Source organism: Platalea leucorodia (genome assembly GCF_965183815.1).
Source record: "Platalea leucorodia genome assembly, chromosome: 5".
Lineage (NCBI taxonomy): Eukaryota > Metazoa > Chordata > Aves > Pelecaniformes > Threskiornithidae > Platalea > Platalea leucorodia.
In genome coordinates this window covers 53201572-53214660 of record NC_138827.1, presented here as the reverse complement: position 1 = coordinate 53214660, position 13089 = coordinate 53201572, and the positions used below count along the sequence as shown (strand labels likewise).

Genomic DNA, 13089 nt, shown 5'->3' with positions numbered 1-13089 from the left:
GAGGCTGTCCTTATTTCAGACTGGGCAAGACACCTTGTAGAACCACCTGAAGCAACTGCCATTGCTTTCCCAAGGGTAGCCAAGCATGATTGTAACTTGATGAGTAACTGCTTTTCAGCAAGGCAAAACCACCTTTCACAGCCTCCGTGCTTTCCAACCAAAGCCTTTTGCAATCCATTACCTTTTCTGCTGTTACCTGTGCTGAAAGCTGGCTTTAAAACATCAGCAGGAGAAAAGCAGAAGCTGAGAGATTTCAACCGTACATTTTAAGATAATCTTCCCTTGAGCGGCCAGCACAGCTACCTGAACAAAGCAAGCATTTCTGCAGACCCCATACTGTTACAGGAGCACACGCTCCGTTTGCATTTTGGACTATTATTACCAATGAATTTCTTAAGCAAGTCTGGACACGCGTCACTCCTCAGAGGGGGGTGATAAAGAAAGTTCTCCTGTGTTACACTAATTACACACAGAGAGCAGAGACGTGAACCGAACACTCCACACTTTCACATCCTCCATGGGTCCAATAGCAACACCAACTCGTTTTCTTGAGGTTTCTTCCAGCCGGTCTCTTGTGGTTTCCCCAAAGCCGTGAGCAGCTTTCTGCGGCAGGACTGGAGGAAGCAGCGGGGATGCTGAGCACGTGGGGATGCCCGGACCAAGCAGCTGTGTGTTTGCAGGAAGGACAAAAGCCAGCGGGGCTGCCAGCACTGCTGTGAATTTCAAAGACTCATGCGATTTATCCAGGCACAGTTTAAACTTTCTGGTACACAGTGCTAATGACGCAGATTAACGACTCCAGACTCTATCTGTTTTGCTGAACGACCTCTCTTCCCACAACCCCCTCCACACCCTGTCTAACTCAATACCACTCCCACCAATGGGATCACACTTTCAAAGCACGTTTCATTCCCTCCCACTGTTTTCAAGTTAATGTCGACTTTTTAGGGGTGGGAGCAATAAAAAAAAAAAAAAAAAGGCAGTATTTGGGGGACAGAAAGGCTGTGAGACAGGGACCCTCCCATCTGCCAGAACAGCATGTTAATTTTCTACCACACATTTCACAAAAGAACATGCCACAGGCCTGGAGTTGCAAAACAGGCTGTATAGATGACACAAAAAAGGCGATTAATTCGCAGACAAATTAATGAGGAGACATATTTTGTAGGAGGTTTTGCAATAGGAAGAATTGAGCTTCCTATAAACATTTGTAGCCTCTTCCATGTAATAGCTAGTGAGTGACACCATCCAGGCAAAGATCAGTGTCAGCAGCCCAGACGACAGTACTGTTGTAACTGCGCATCCAAATCCTCGGTTAATGAACCATTAATTTGGTGAATAAGAACCTATGAAGAGACCAAAGCCAACTACTTCAAGTGCACCAGAAAACCAGTTTGGTTCATTCCCTGACACAAATAAGAGCTTTACAAGGGCTGTAACCAAAGCTCTCAACCTCTGCTGATGACCGCAGCACTCACGAGCTGCCCGCGCCGCAGCTGCACCACAGCTGCTCCAAGCAGTTTTCAGACACCATGGGTAGGTGCTATGAATTAGGACTAAAACATGATGCGTCATCAAAAAATCCCAGGATTGTTACTGCCATGTTTTTGCTTGAGCTCACAGACAATCAAAGCACAGAAAGGCAACGAACCCGACTTTGGGAATCTTCTGATGTCCTCCCCCAGAGCTACCCATGTACTTTCAGAGCCACAAACGCATTTTCCTGGAGATTTCTAAATATATCAATGGATATGAAATTAAAGATCTTTTAAGAGTGGCTCTTGGATTATTTTTCATGAAATTGTGCACCCTGTACTCAAATAAAGACTGGTGGAAGTCTGCCAGGGAACAGAGAGAACCAGCCTGGGGTGCAAGGGGTGCCCCAAATTCAGGATTTGCAGCCTTTCCAGCATCTTCCAAGCAATTACAAGCTTCTGACACAGCTCCTACATCTTACAAGGAAAGGAAGTACAGAAAAATAATGTTACAAGGAAATTTGTGGCAGAGAAGATACACCTTAAGTTGACCAAAACCCATAACTACTATTCCTGCCTGCTTGCCAGGGACAGATGAGCAATATGGTCTCATCCTGCAAACTTTCAGCCAGATGTGCTCATCATCTACACTGGCAATTTCTAGCTACTTTTTCTTCACCCAACAGCCTCAACTCTCCAATTTAAAGAAATTTAATTCTGGAAAAGGAAAAAAGGCGGATTTTATTCCTGCCTTTTTGGGATACTGACAGACAAGAATAGCTAAAGTCACTTGCAAGAGAACTGTGGTTTCAGAGCCGTAGTTCTGTCAGTCAATTAATTGTTTCCTAGGGGTATTTACCATGATTTGAAATATCAGTCCTTCACGAAAACCACAAGCTTCCCTTCCTAACCAGAAGTCAGGGACTCTGGCACCGCAACAACCTGCCTGCAATGTTTTCAGACAAATTGCCAAAAAGAAACGGACAGCACTAAATACACTTTCTCATAAGGGCCTTTTTTACTTTCATTGTAGCTGTTATTTCCTAAAAGTGCAATGAAGCTGTTGGAAAAGCTCATCGCTGTATCATTACTTCCAAAATAATCTGTACTTTGTTCCATAAGGAACTCGGGTTTAGCTGTCCCGACGGCAGAGGCACCCCCTGCAACCGGGGCGTGCCGGAGGGAGGAAGGGTGTGAGAAAGGGGCAGCGTGCGCATACAGATGTATGCAGAGTCACTCTGCTTAGAAAGCAGAAGAGCGGTGACTCGTGTAATGCCAGTAATTTAATCAGTTAACTGATGCCTGCAGAGCATGGATGGAGGGGACCAAAGAGCCATCCCAGTCCCAAGCACCCCTCCCAGCTCCGCTGGCAATCCCAGCAGTGGGGGGACAGGGGAGGGAGCAGGCTGGGAGGCAAAGTAGGGAGAAAACTAGATTTCATTAAATAGACACCGCACAATGATGGCGTGATATTGCTTTATTTAGAGTTCAGATTTCACCCTGGCAGCAGCACCAGCCCCTGCAGCATCTGCCCCATCCCTGCAGCCCCCAATCTCTTTACTCCACACTTTGTATATTTTCTTCATAACCCTGCTGGGAATCAGCAGCAAAAAACATTAGATTTTAATGACAAAATAATGCTTTCAACTCAGGAAAACTTGTAACTGTCTTTTGATGGATGAGGGGCTTCCTCCCTCCCCAAACTCTAATGTGTGTAAGATGGGAAACTACAGAATAATACTAAGCATTTAACAATTCTGAATGTGTTGTACCTTTCTCTGACCTGAGCCTGATCAAAATGAAAACTGCCAGCCTCTTGCCTGAAGACCTGTATAAAGCAGCCAGCACAGGAGGGCAGCAGCAATGCTACCCACACAGGCTGAGAGGCTACTGCTGGGACCAGAAGCACTGGGAGATCTCAGTAGAACAACCCCATCCTGGGGACAGGGGAATCCCCCCAGATTGCACCCCCCTGGAACATCTCAGTATCAGGAAAACAGGAGCAGGAGGGAGGTGAAACCCAGGCATGTTGCAAGTAGCTTCAGAAAGGAGAAGAAAGGGAGAGGGGCCAGAAAACAGGAGTAAAGCAAACAGGAGGTTTACATGCTTAGAGCAACCACAGCCCTAAGCATCAGCTTCTTAACTAGTTCATAAAGCAGCTGATTCAGTGTTGAGAAACTGCTTGTCCCACATTACTCCAGCCAGGACAGCGGGACCCACGAGACCCGTGAAGGCAGTTAGCAAAAGCAGTGGCTGGAAGGAAGGCACCAGCTGCTCTAACAAAATAAAAGTAGGTTGCTGGGCCAACCCCTGCACCCCAACCGCCGCAGCCAGGAGGCAGACACGACGGATCCCCACAAGTAAACCACTTTTTTTCAGAAGCTGGGAAGCAAGGGCAGCAGGCAGGGCAGCCTGTCCACGGCTGCTCCCCAGGGACCAGCCCCACAAGCTGCCCGGAAGAAAATCCCACTGCAAAATCCCACCGGATGGGAGCATGTAAAGAACTGCAGATGAAAGGACTATAAATAATCATCATAATCAGAAGCGGACCACAGAAATCCTAGGACAAGAATGTTTTCTTTTTACTCTGTCAAGCAGTCCCACTTAACACTGTGATACCAAGAAGCATCTGATGGCAGTTTTTCTAGAAGGGACAGATTTTTCATTCCACTCATATCCGTAAGAGATGCTCCCAAAACAAACTGCACCTTTCAGAGCATGTAGCTTATACGCCACAACCTTGCAAGTACAGCATAAGAAAGTACCACAAAAACTGCCGGTTCATCCCTCCTGAAGAGGTTCAATGCAACCATTTGCTTAAAGACTCTATGAGACACATTATCTTTTAATTCAAAGAAGGTCAGAAAGATTCATTTTCCTGAAAAAAAAAAAAAAAAAATATTCAGGGAAGAGAAAGAATTTTTTTTGTAAATCTGTTCAGGATCCTTGATATTTTCCCACACACACAAAAAAACCAAACCAGCCCAAGCACAACGAGCTGTACAGGCACCAGCTCACTGAGGTGGGAATGAGGTCTTTTCTGATGCTGAGTAGGTTGAGCTATAGAGCGGACCTTGAAAAATAACTTGCAAGATGAAAGCAGCGTGCTCAGAACTGGGCTGGTGCCAACCTCAAACTCCGCAGCGCTCCCTCAGCCCTGGAGCATCCGAGGGAATGAGCATTTTGGGCAACCCACTGGTGAGCCAAGCACTACCATGTGCAGTCAGCCACTGCCCACTTGAACACACATGTGCTGGGGAAGAACAACCCCTGTTATCAAGGAAGTTTTGAGGTTTGGTAGGTTTTAGGGTTTTGGGGGGGTTTTGTGGGTTTGTTTGTTTGTTTTTTGGTGTTTTGTTTGTTTGTTTTGTTTGTTTGTTTTAAGAGATTTCTCATACACAGCTGATCTTCCCATTACAAAGGGGAAGAGCAATGCAAGGGCCAAGTCTTCCTCCTTTCCACTTCAGGCCACTGGTAGGGGCAAGCTGCCACACCTGAAGCCATTTAACAATTCTGCACTCTGATCTTCCCACAGGAGCATCTCAAGCCCCTGAAGATGAATTAGAGAATTACCTTGTCCTCAGTAAAACACAGGACCCACTACAAAGCCAAGTCAGATAAGCAGTTCTCCAAGCACACTGAAGTCTGCAACAGAGACAAGAACATTACAGAAAGCTGACCCAAGAACCCACAAACCCTGGGTCTTTGCAACACCTCAATATATCATCTCTACAGATGCCTTACAAATCTTCCCCTTCCCCCACAAAAACAACAAACCCCCAAACCGACCATACAAATAAGCCCTCAAGCTATCTGGAAGTCTACCTCCCATGTACAAGATGGTACTAGCTTACCTACCAAAGAAAAAAACCCAATAATAGTTTTTGGATACTATTTCTAAAAGAGGAAATTTTGAAATTCTCCATTACTGAACACAGCTGTGTTGTGTCAGAACTGCAGGCATGATTACCTCTGGAAACAGTTCTTTGATGACTATCACACTGGAATATCTAAAACAAGTAGAAGCATGGAAACATGAAGTGCTTTGCCACCCAGTTTCAAAACAAAATGCTGAAGATCACTAAATAATATATAAGGGGGTGGGTTAGGGTTTGGTTGGGGTTGGTTTTTTTTTTTTGGTAAGAGATCTCTCAAATAGGGCTGGACCAGTAGGAAAAAAGATTAAAGACGGAGGCTCTTTTTTTTTTTTCTTTAAATTTAAATAAAATTACCTTGCCATTTCAGATCCTTTTTACAGTTGATGAGTTTTCACCATTTTCTAAGCTTCTACATCAGAAAAATTCTGAGAAATCATTATGTTTCACCTCAAAAGTACCTAACATACCCCACAAAGGCTAACAGCAGCTTGCACCTGTAGTCTGGCAGGCTACGAAAAGCAGCCTCTCATCTCAATGTTCCCAGTCCCGTTTGACAACTGTGCATGTCTACTAGTAGCAGCTCTCTAATCTCACAGCGCAGTTGCTTCATTAGCAGCTGTCCTGAACGTCTCGTCAATGCTGATGTGACAGCCAACATCCCCATCATACCAGCACACTGCTAAAAACCCAGTGTTACTCAAGGGCTGCTACAGACCACAAGAGCAATCCCAAGCACATCCTTTGCAAATGGCTTAGCGTTAAGAGATTGTGCTAATATTACAAAGAGTTTTAAACACAGCTAGTGATGCCAAAGGTCCTCGACACAAGCATCCACATTCATCCCTCACTTAAAGTCTGTAAAGCTTGATTTTAGACACACTGGGCTACTCTGTACCTGGCGGGGGGGGTGGGGGGGGACACCCCAATATACTCCTGTTTGTGCGGCAGGACAACAGACCCAGCAAGACTTCTGCAATTTATTGGGAAACTATGAAACTTACTTTATTTTCTGATCAAAACACACTGTGGTAGCTACCAATAAGCAAGACTTCATGATTAACAGATGCTAAAAGGAGGCTGAAACGGTTCTTCTCAGGCAGGAGCCTACAAGAGGGGCTGTAGCCCCAGGCTGAACTTCCCATGGTTATTACAAACCAGAGATGGTGATGTTAGATGCCACTAGTTCAGTTTAACACGCCAGACCTCGTATCCCAGCTAACCCACAGGTAGAAAACAGAGCCAGACAGTAAGCCTGCACAAAATCACTCAGCACAGCATCACCGGTGGCAGCAAATGATGAATTAGGGCCCCGAGGACACAAGCGGGAGGTCTCAGTCTGATAAAGGTTGTATGATTAAGGACAACACTCACAGTCGTGTTTTTAAGAATTATGGTGAACTAGAGATCCAAGTTCCCCATCCCGTCCATCTGTGCTGGAAATTATTTTCTCTACGTGTTGTTTGCAGAGCAATCCCATTTTTCATTTCCGTGGGAAGCAGCAGCCTGGGATTTTCACTTGCAGGCGCAGAGAGGCCACGAGAGCCTCCCGAAGCCTCGGGCTACAAGAGAAACGCTACTTAATGCTACTGAATAAGCCAGAAATTTTTCAGCAAGCTAACAATTTGAGCAGCAAATGACAGTTTCCAAGGTTTAAACCTACAAAAGCAACTATTTGACTGTGTCAAAACCAGCGATTAATCCTTCTAGCAACTCAGGGCAAGCACCACAAATAGCAGCTGTTTTTGCAGCAAAATACCACACAATCCCAGCTCCCTCCACCCCCCAAAATAAGTGCTCTGCCATGTATAGTATTCCCAAAGGCGTCATGCAATGGCATCAGCATCCCAAGAAAGACACAGGACAGAGGAGTTGGAGAAAACCTGGGAATTTAAAGGGTATGCTGGTAAGTGATAAAGAGCTTTAAAGCGACTTTATATAACTGCACTGAACAACTGCTGGCCATTAAAAGCCCTGATCTCTTAACTACTCATGTTGAAACCTGCAAAATGTAAATCAAGCCTTTGCAAGACCAACTAAAATAGAGTCGTCGTCCCCCCCCCAGGGTTCTGCAAATACCACGGTGAAGCCACTGCGGCGCGGGGCCGGCCCTTCCCAGCCCCGGGCTCAAGGCGTCCGTGAGGGCTTCCCAGCACACCCCGTAACACCAGCCTAAGTGCTGGAAACCCTCTCCCAACACGTTAATTACCATTTTGCAGTTTTTTTTAAATTGCGGCTACGCTATGCAAAACTTCACATGCGTACGTCCTGCTTGTTCGCAGTTGGTTTCCGTGGTGGTTCCCTAGGAAGGCAACGAACCGCAGCCTCGTAAAGTTTTAATAGGATAACTGGCAAACTACGGGCATCACTATGCTGCGCTAAATAAAACAAAGCAACTGATTGCATCCCAGTTGCATAAACTACATACTTAATTTAAGGCACATTTTATAGCCCTCCCGTCAAAAAAAAAAAAAAGGCTGCTTTTCTGTACTTAAGAAAAGTCTCATCTGCTACAAACAACTGGCAAATAAAGATGAGGCTGAACATAAGAACTGGCCTCTTGCCTGGGTTTCCTTGTAAATGCCTTCAAATGGCAGTCGTACCCCAAACTACGTGTCGTGGACAAAGTATATATAGGCAAGCATCGTCACTCTCCTCAAAGCCAAATAAAGGACTGAGCAGTTAGGAAAGGGGGAGGTGAGGCAGACAGGCAATCCATTTCTCCTAACAGCCAGCAGCTCTTAAAAGTTGTTGGTTTTTTTTTTTATTTTATACATACAAGATACCGTCCAGCTTGGTGACACGGGTTTCTAGGCTGGCCTACAGTAGGGACTTCAAAAAAATTCAAGAGCAGGAACACTCAGCTCTAACCACACTCCATGCCCACAACACACAGACAACATGTTTTTAACGAAGGCAACCAGCAATTTTATTTTCCTTCTTGGAAGGCAGGCTAGCAGAGGGCTGCCCTCCAGCAGCAAACGCTGGCTTCTCTTCCCAGGCGATGAGAGAAGAGGTGGGAATTGGTCTTTCCTGCCTACCAGCTCGTCTTGAACGCACGGTGGAGGCCACCAGCATCACCGGCCAAGCACATCTCCCGAGCACTGTCCCTGCTGAGACGCAGCAGGCAGTCACCCGCAGTGGGAAAGCCAGACGGGACCGTTCCTAGCTCTCAGGCTTGTTGATAAAGGCACGGCGGCTGTCAGCGCAGACAGGGCCACCCCACCACCACAAAACAACCACCAGCATGCTGAGGATGCTGCCTCTTTGTCCGAGGAACAAAACACCAGGATCACAATAGCTGAAATCAAGCAGATCCCGGCAGAGAGTAAAAGTGGTGGGGAAAAATGAGAGGTGGCTCTAGCAGGGCTGGTTGGGAAGGGAACAGGGAGGCACAGGTGAGAGTGGATTAAAAAAAGGTGTAGAAACAACAGAAAGCATACAGAGATTAGAACTGCAGAAGGAAGTGAGAATCTGCTCTGAAAAAAAGATGCAACATCTGAAATAATACAAGCCTTTGTCCAGCAACACCTCCCAGCACCAAAAATACTCCTTGCACCTCAATGCTATTTCTTTTCCCCTTCTTCCAGTGTTCAAAGGAGGATCTTTAACACACAGCTTTGTTTTGGTACATTAGGGGTCTAAATAGCAAAGCTGTGCTAAAACGTATGCACACAAAGCGCTGGGGAGATGCCAGAACTATCCCAATGCTTCCAGCAGAAGCAAACGGCACAGACTGTAAAAATAACGTGACGCTCTGGCTTCAAAAAAAGCAGACAACTAACTACATACCATAATGCCCTGGCTTCCATCTTCTATTTAAAAGCTGGCACCACTGCCCCGAAGTCCCTTATTCCTGGAATATATGGGAACATGGGGGGAGGGCAGTGTTGGGAAAAAAAAAGACTGGTTGGGTCAATTCTAAATTAGAAATAATTGAATCTGAGGAACTGGAAAGCAGGGGAAGAGAAGGGATACTTTTAAGAAAAGCAGAAGAAAGGACACAGCGGTGCTCCCCCTTCCTCTCGCCCACTACCCTAATTACCCAGACACCACCCTGTGAACGGGTTCAGCTCCCCCCTTCTCCTGATTTACAGCTGCAAACTCATGCCTCCAAGCCTCTTGGGGGAGAACTCTTACTTAGGGGGTCTTAATACCCTCTCATACAAAGAGAGGCAGCTTTTACAACTCCAGATGCTCCCTGTGCAGGGACTGGTAATTACCTCAATTCCCCTCTCCCCAGGGAGCACCCTAACTTCTGGGCACAGATCTCCTTTCCAAACACTCCCAGGATCCGAGCCTTTAACTCAGTAATAGTGATCTGTGCTGTATCTTTCTGTATCAGGCTCTCTGCTAGCATCTCATCCCAAAACTAAATGTTTTTAGACTTGTTTTGAACTGTAAATTGTAAGAATATTCAACGAAACTCACATTCACATGTTGGCAATAGACCCGCGCTTCTTATTGACCTTTTGAAGGCTCCTCCAAAACCTTACTTATCTACATGGACCGAACATTGCTGGACGTTAATCAAGACATCCCAAACTGCCAAAAACACAGCTTTTCTTGCATGCAGAAAGCCCGGGGCCGACGCTGCCAGTCCTGAACGGGTGCAAAGCAACACTAACCATTCAGCATACCAGTGCTTTTAGAAATAAAGGCGACTGCAGCATCAAACAAGGATACGGGTTTTGAGCACAGAGCCTAATCCTCGAAGATCACACAGAACTAACTGCATAAAAGGGCTTTGTGTCCCAGAATGCGTTTATGTCCTCCTGAGTACACAAATACTTGTCAAGCCCTCTGCCTCTTCTCTCTTACTGATGTCAATAATTAAGCGTCCCGCAGACCATGGCGTGCCGTGGGGAGCAGCCCAGGGGCACGTAGAATCCAAAGGCGGCGCCCAACAGTTCACACAAAGATGGTTTGAAGGCTTCACAAGAGCCAAGCAGAGCAATGCTGCAGAGGAGTTTGGGGCATTTGAGACCAAAATGGCACTTTTTGGTACTCGACAGTTCTTCAACCTGCAATGAACTCAGCGACACATACAGAGTCATACAGGAATATTTACTGCTTGCACAGCACATGCACAGATAGCATAATAGCTTGCTATTAGTCTTCTTAAAACTAACTCCCGCCACCACACCTGTAACAAGCTTACGATTCTTAAAAGGCTTTACACTACCAATACCCCACCCAAAAACCTAACTGGAAAAAAAGAAACAAAAAACACACTCAAATATCTGAAAGTCAACCAGGAAGCTTCTTCTTAAAAAGTTGTATTCTAGTCTAAAAATATGCCAGAGCAAATTCACAAAGCTACAAGAGCCTGTGAACAAACCTGAAACCTAAGTGATTGACAACAACCATCTTGCAATGCTGCAGTATTTTAAAGATGAAGTTGTTTTCATCAAAGAAACGTGCACATTTCTTCAAAGCCCAGGACACAGCACACTGTTTGCTCCAGTATGTTGGAAAAACTTACTGTTTTTCAGAGATCACCCATCTACGTATAGGTGCAGACTCAAGCACAGCAGTAATACAGGCGTGCCTATAAACCAAGTTTTACCTTGATAACGAAGAATTACGATGATTTCTATTAAAAATGAAGTTGAGATCAAATCTTAGCTTACTGTTTTTTCCAGGTGTCCAGGATAAAAAATTCCCACTATACAAGAAAAAAAAAAAGAGAAGGTAGAGGCCTTAGTAGCTACCTCCCCTTATCCGAACAATTACATATGCTTACACGGTGTATTTATTCTGAAGCTCCTAACACAAAGAAACACTTCAGGGCGGTGAGACGCTCCCAGCTGCTGGGGCAGGCGGATGCAGTCGGCAGGTGACCCCCGGTACAGGACTCAGCGCCATCATCTCCACCTCACAAACACAGGTGGGAGCTTTCACGCAACCTGTCCTGAGGCTGTGAAACCCAAGAGCCAGCTCTCCGACCCCTAACGCAACTTTTTTTCCTCCAAATTCCACTGAAAGTAAGACGCATTATTGATGCTAAAACTTCAGGTTCAACAGCGGCTCTTCAACAGAAACCATGAATGGTTACACTGAAGGTTTTTTTTAGTTTTTACTTTATTTAGTGAGGTGAGGATATAAAATGTGGTTTTAACTTTCCGTTGGCTGGCCTGTCTTCCAAGCCCATTACCGTTCCTTCATGTCAAGATGGCTTAAACAACTGAATGAACAGACAAAAAGAAAAGCTTGTCCGCAAACCAAAGCGAGGGCTAAAATACTTTATCCCAAAGGAACCTCTAGGAATGCCAATTAAAAAAAAAAAAAAAGGAGAAGGTGAATTTTCTGATTTTTTGACTCGATGCTACAGGTTCTGCAGTAACGCTGGCCGCTCTGACAGACCTATCCCACCCAGTACGCAAAGGACAACGCTGCCCCAGCGTAAGGGGACGCGGAGCAGACGCGCCCTCGCGCCCACGCGTTTCCCTGCGGCGCTCGCCACTCGCCCAGCCAGCCTCTCCCGCCTGAATCCCACGCCCGCTGCCTGCAAGGCTGCGGGATCCGAGCTCTCCCGGCGCGCGGCGTGACACGCGCCCCACGCCGACGTGACACGCGCCCCACGCCGACGTGACACGCGCCCCACGCCGACGTGACACGCGCCCCACGCCGACGTGACACGCGCCCCACGCCGCTGCAAGCTGTGCCTCCGGCAGCGCGGGCGCGCGCGTCCCGCCAGTTGACGGCGCAGCCAACGCCGGCGGCCACGAAGCGACCCCAGGCAACGTTCGTTTTCGCTTCGCCCCTGCGGAGCAAGCCGAAATTCACGTTTGCGAAGCGCTGTTTTGCAGCTGTGGTTATCCTTAAAGAAAACGCCAGCGGCCGAAGGGCGAGGAGGTGGTGTCCTGCAGGACCAAACCCTTGGGTAAGAAGACCCCGGTCGCCACCGGGACTTTGCAGCAAGCAAAGTTCCGCCAAAGCAGCTCTGCCCGGGACAAGGCGAATCCAGCCGGGAGCAGCGCGGCCGGCCCGCTTACAGCCACCGAAAACCCGCTTCCGCCACGGACGCCCCCCGGGCCTCGCTGCAGCCGCCTTTCGTTAACGTGCGCCCAGGCAAGGCCTCAGCGTCCCCCGCCGCGGGGCGGCGCCGCCGCCCGCCCGCCCGCCCTCCCCGGCTCCCGCTGGCTCTGGCGCCGCTCCCCCCGGGGCGGCGCGGGGGGGGCGGGGGGCCCTTACCCAGGTGGAGGGTGAGGTTGACGGCGGCGGGGTGCTGCACGCCGGCCAGCATGGTGCGGCTCTGCCACCAGGTGGCGTCGGCCGGGCTGTTGTAGTCGGTGAGGAAGGCGGCGCCGTGGCGCAGGTGGGGCTGGGCGGCGTCGCAGAGGTGGCAGGACTGGGTGACGCCGGTGACGCCGGTCTGCACGCAGTACTCCTCGGCCGGCGTCCCGCACGTGTGGGTGGCCAGCACCGTGGCGTTGAAGGCGGCGTTGACGAACTCGGGCATGCAGCGCTGCGGGCGGCCGCTCCGCTCCTCCGTGCACTCGTCCATGGCGCCGCCGCACCGCCCGGGCAACCACAGCCACAGCACCGCCAGCCACAGCGCCCGCGCCCGGCGCTCGCCGCCGCCCCCCATGGCGCTCGGGCCGGCGGCGGAGGGGCTGGCCGAGCGGCGCGGAGCCGGCGGAGGGGCTCGCTCGCTCGCTCGCTGGCTGCCGCCGCTCGGCGCCTGGCCGCGGGCTGGGACGGGCTGGGATGGGCCCGGCCCGGGCGAGGCAGGC

The 13089-nt window shown here is 48.6% G+C and overlaps 1 protein-coding gene across 1 annotated transcript in view; it reads right to left on the bottom strand.

Annotated features, from left to right (window-relative positions):
* Positions 1-13042, bottom strand: part of LAMC1 (laminin subunit gamma 1) — a 68097-nt gene extending 55055 nt beyond the window's left edge. Inside the window, exon 1 of the mRNA XM_082314109.1 lies at positions 12548-13042. Coding sequence (XP_082170235.1) covers positions 12548-12944 — 397 coding nt within the window. The 5' untranslated portion in view covers positions 12945-13042. The remainder of the gene's footprint in view (positions 1-12547) is intronic.
* Between the last annotated feature and the right edge of the window lie 47 nt (positions 13043-13089).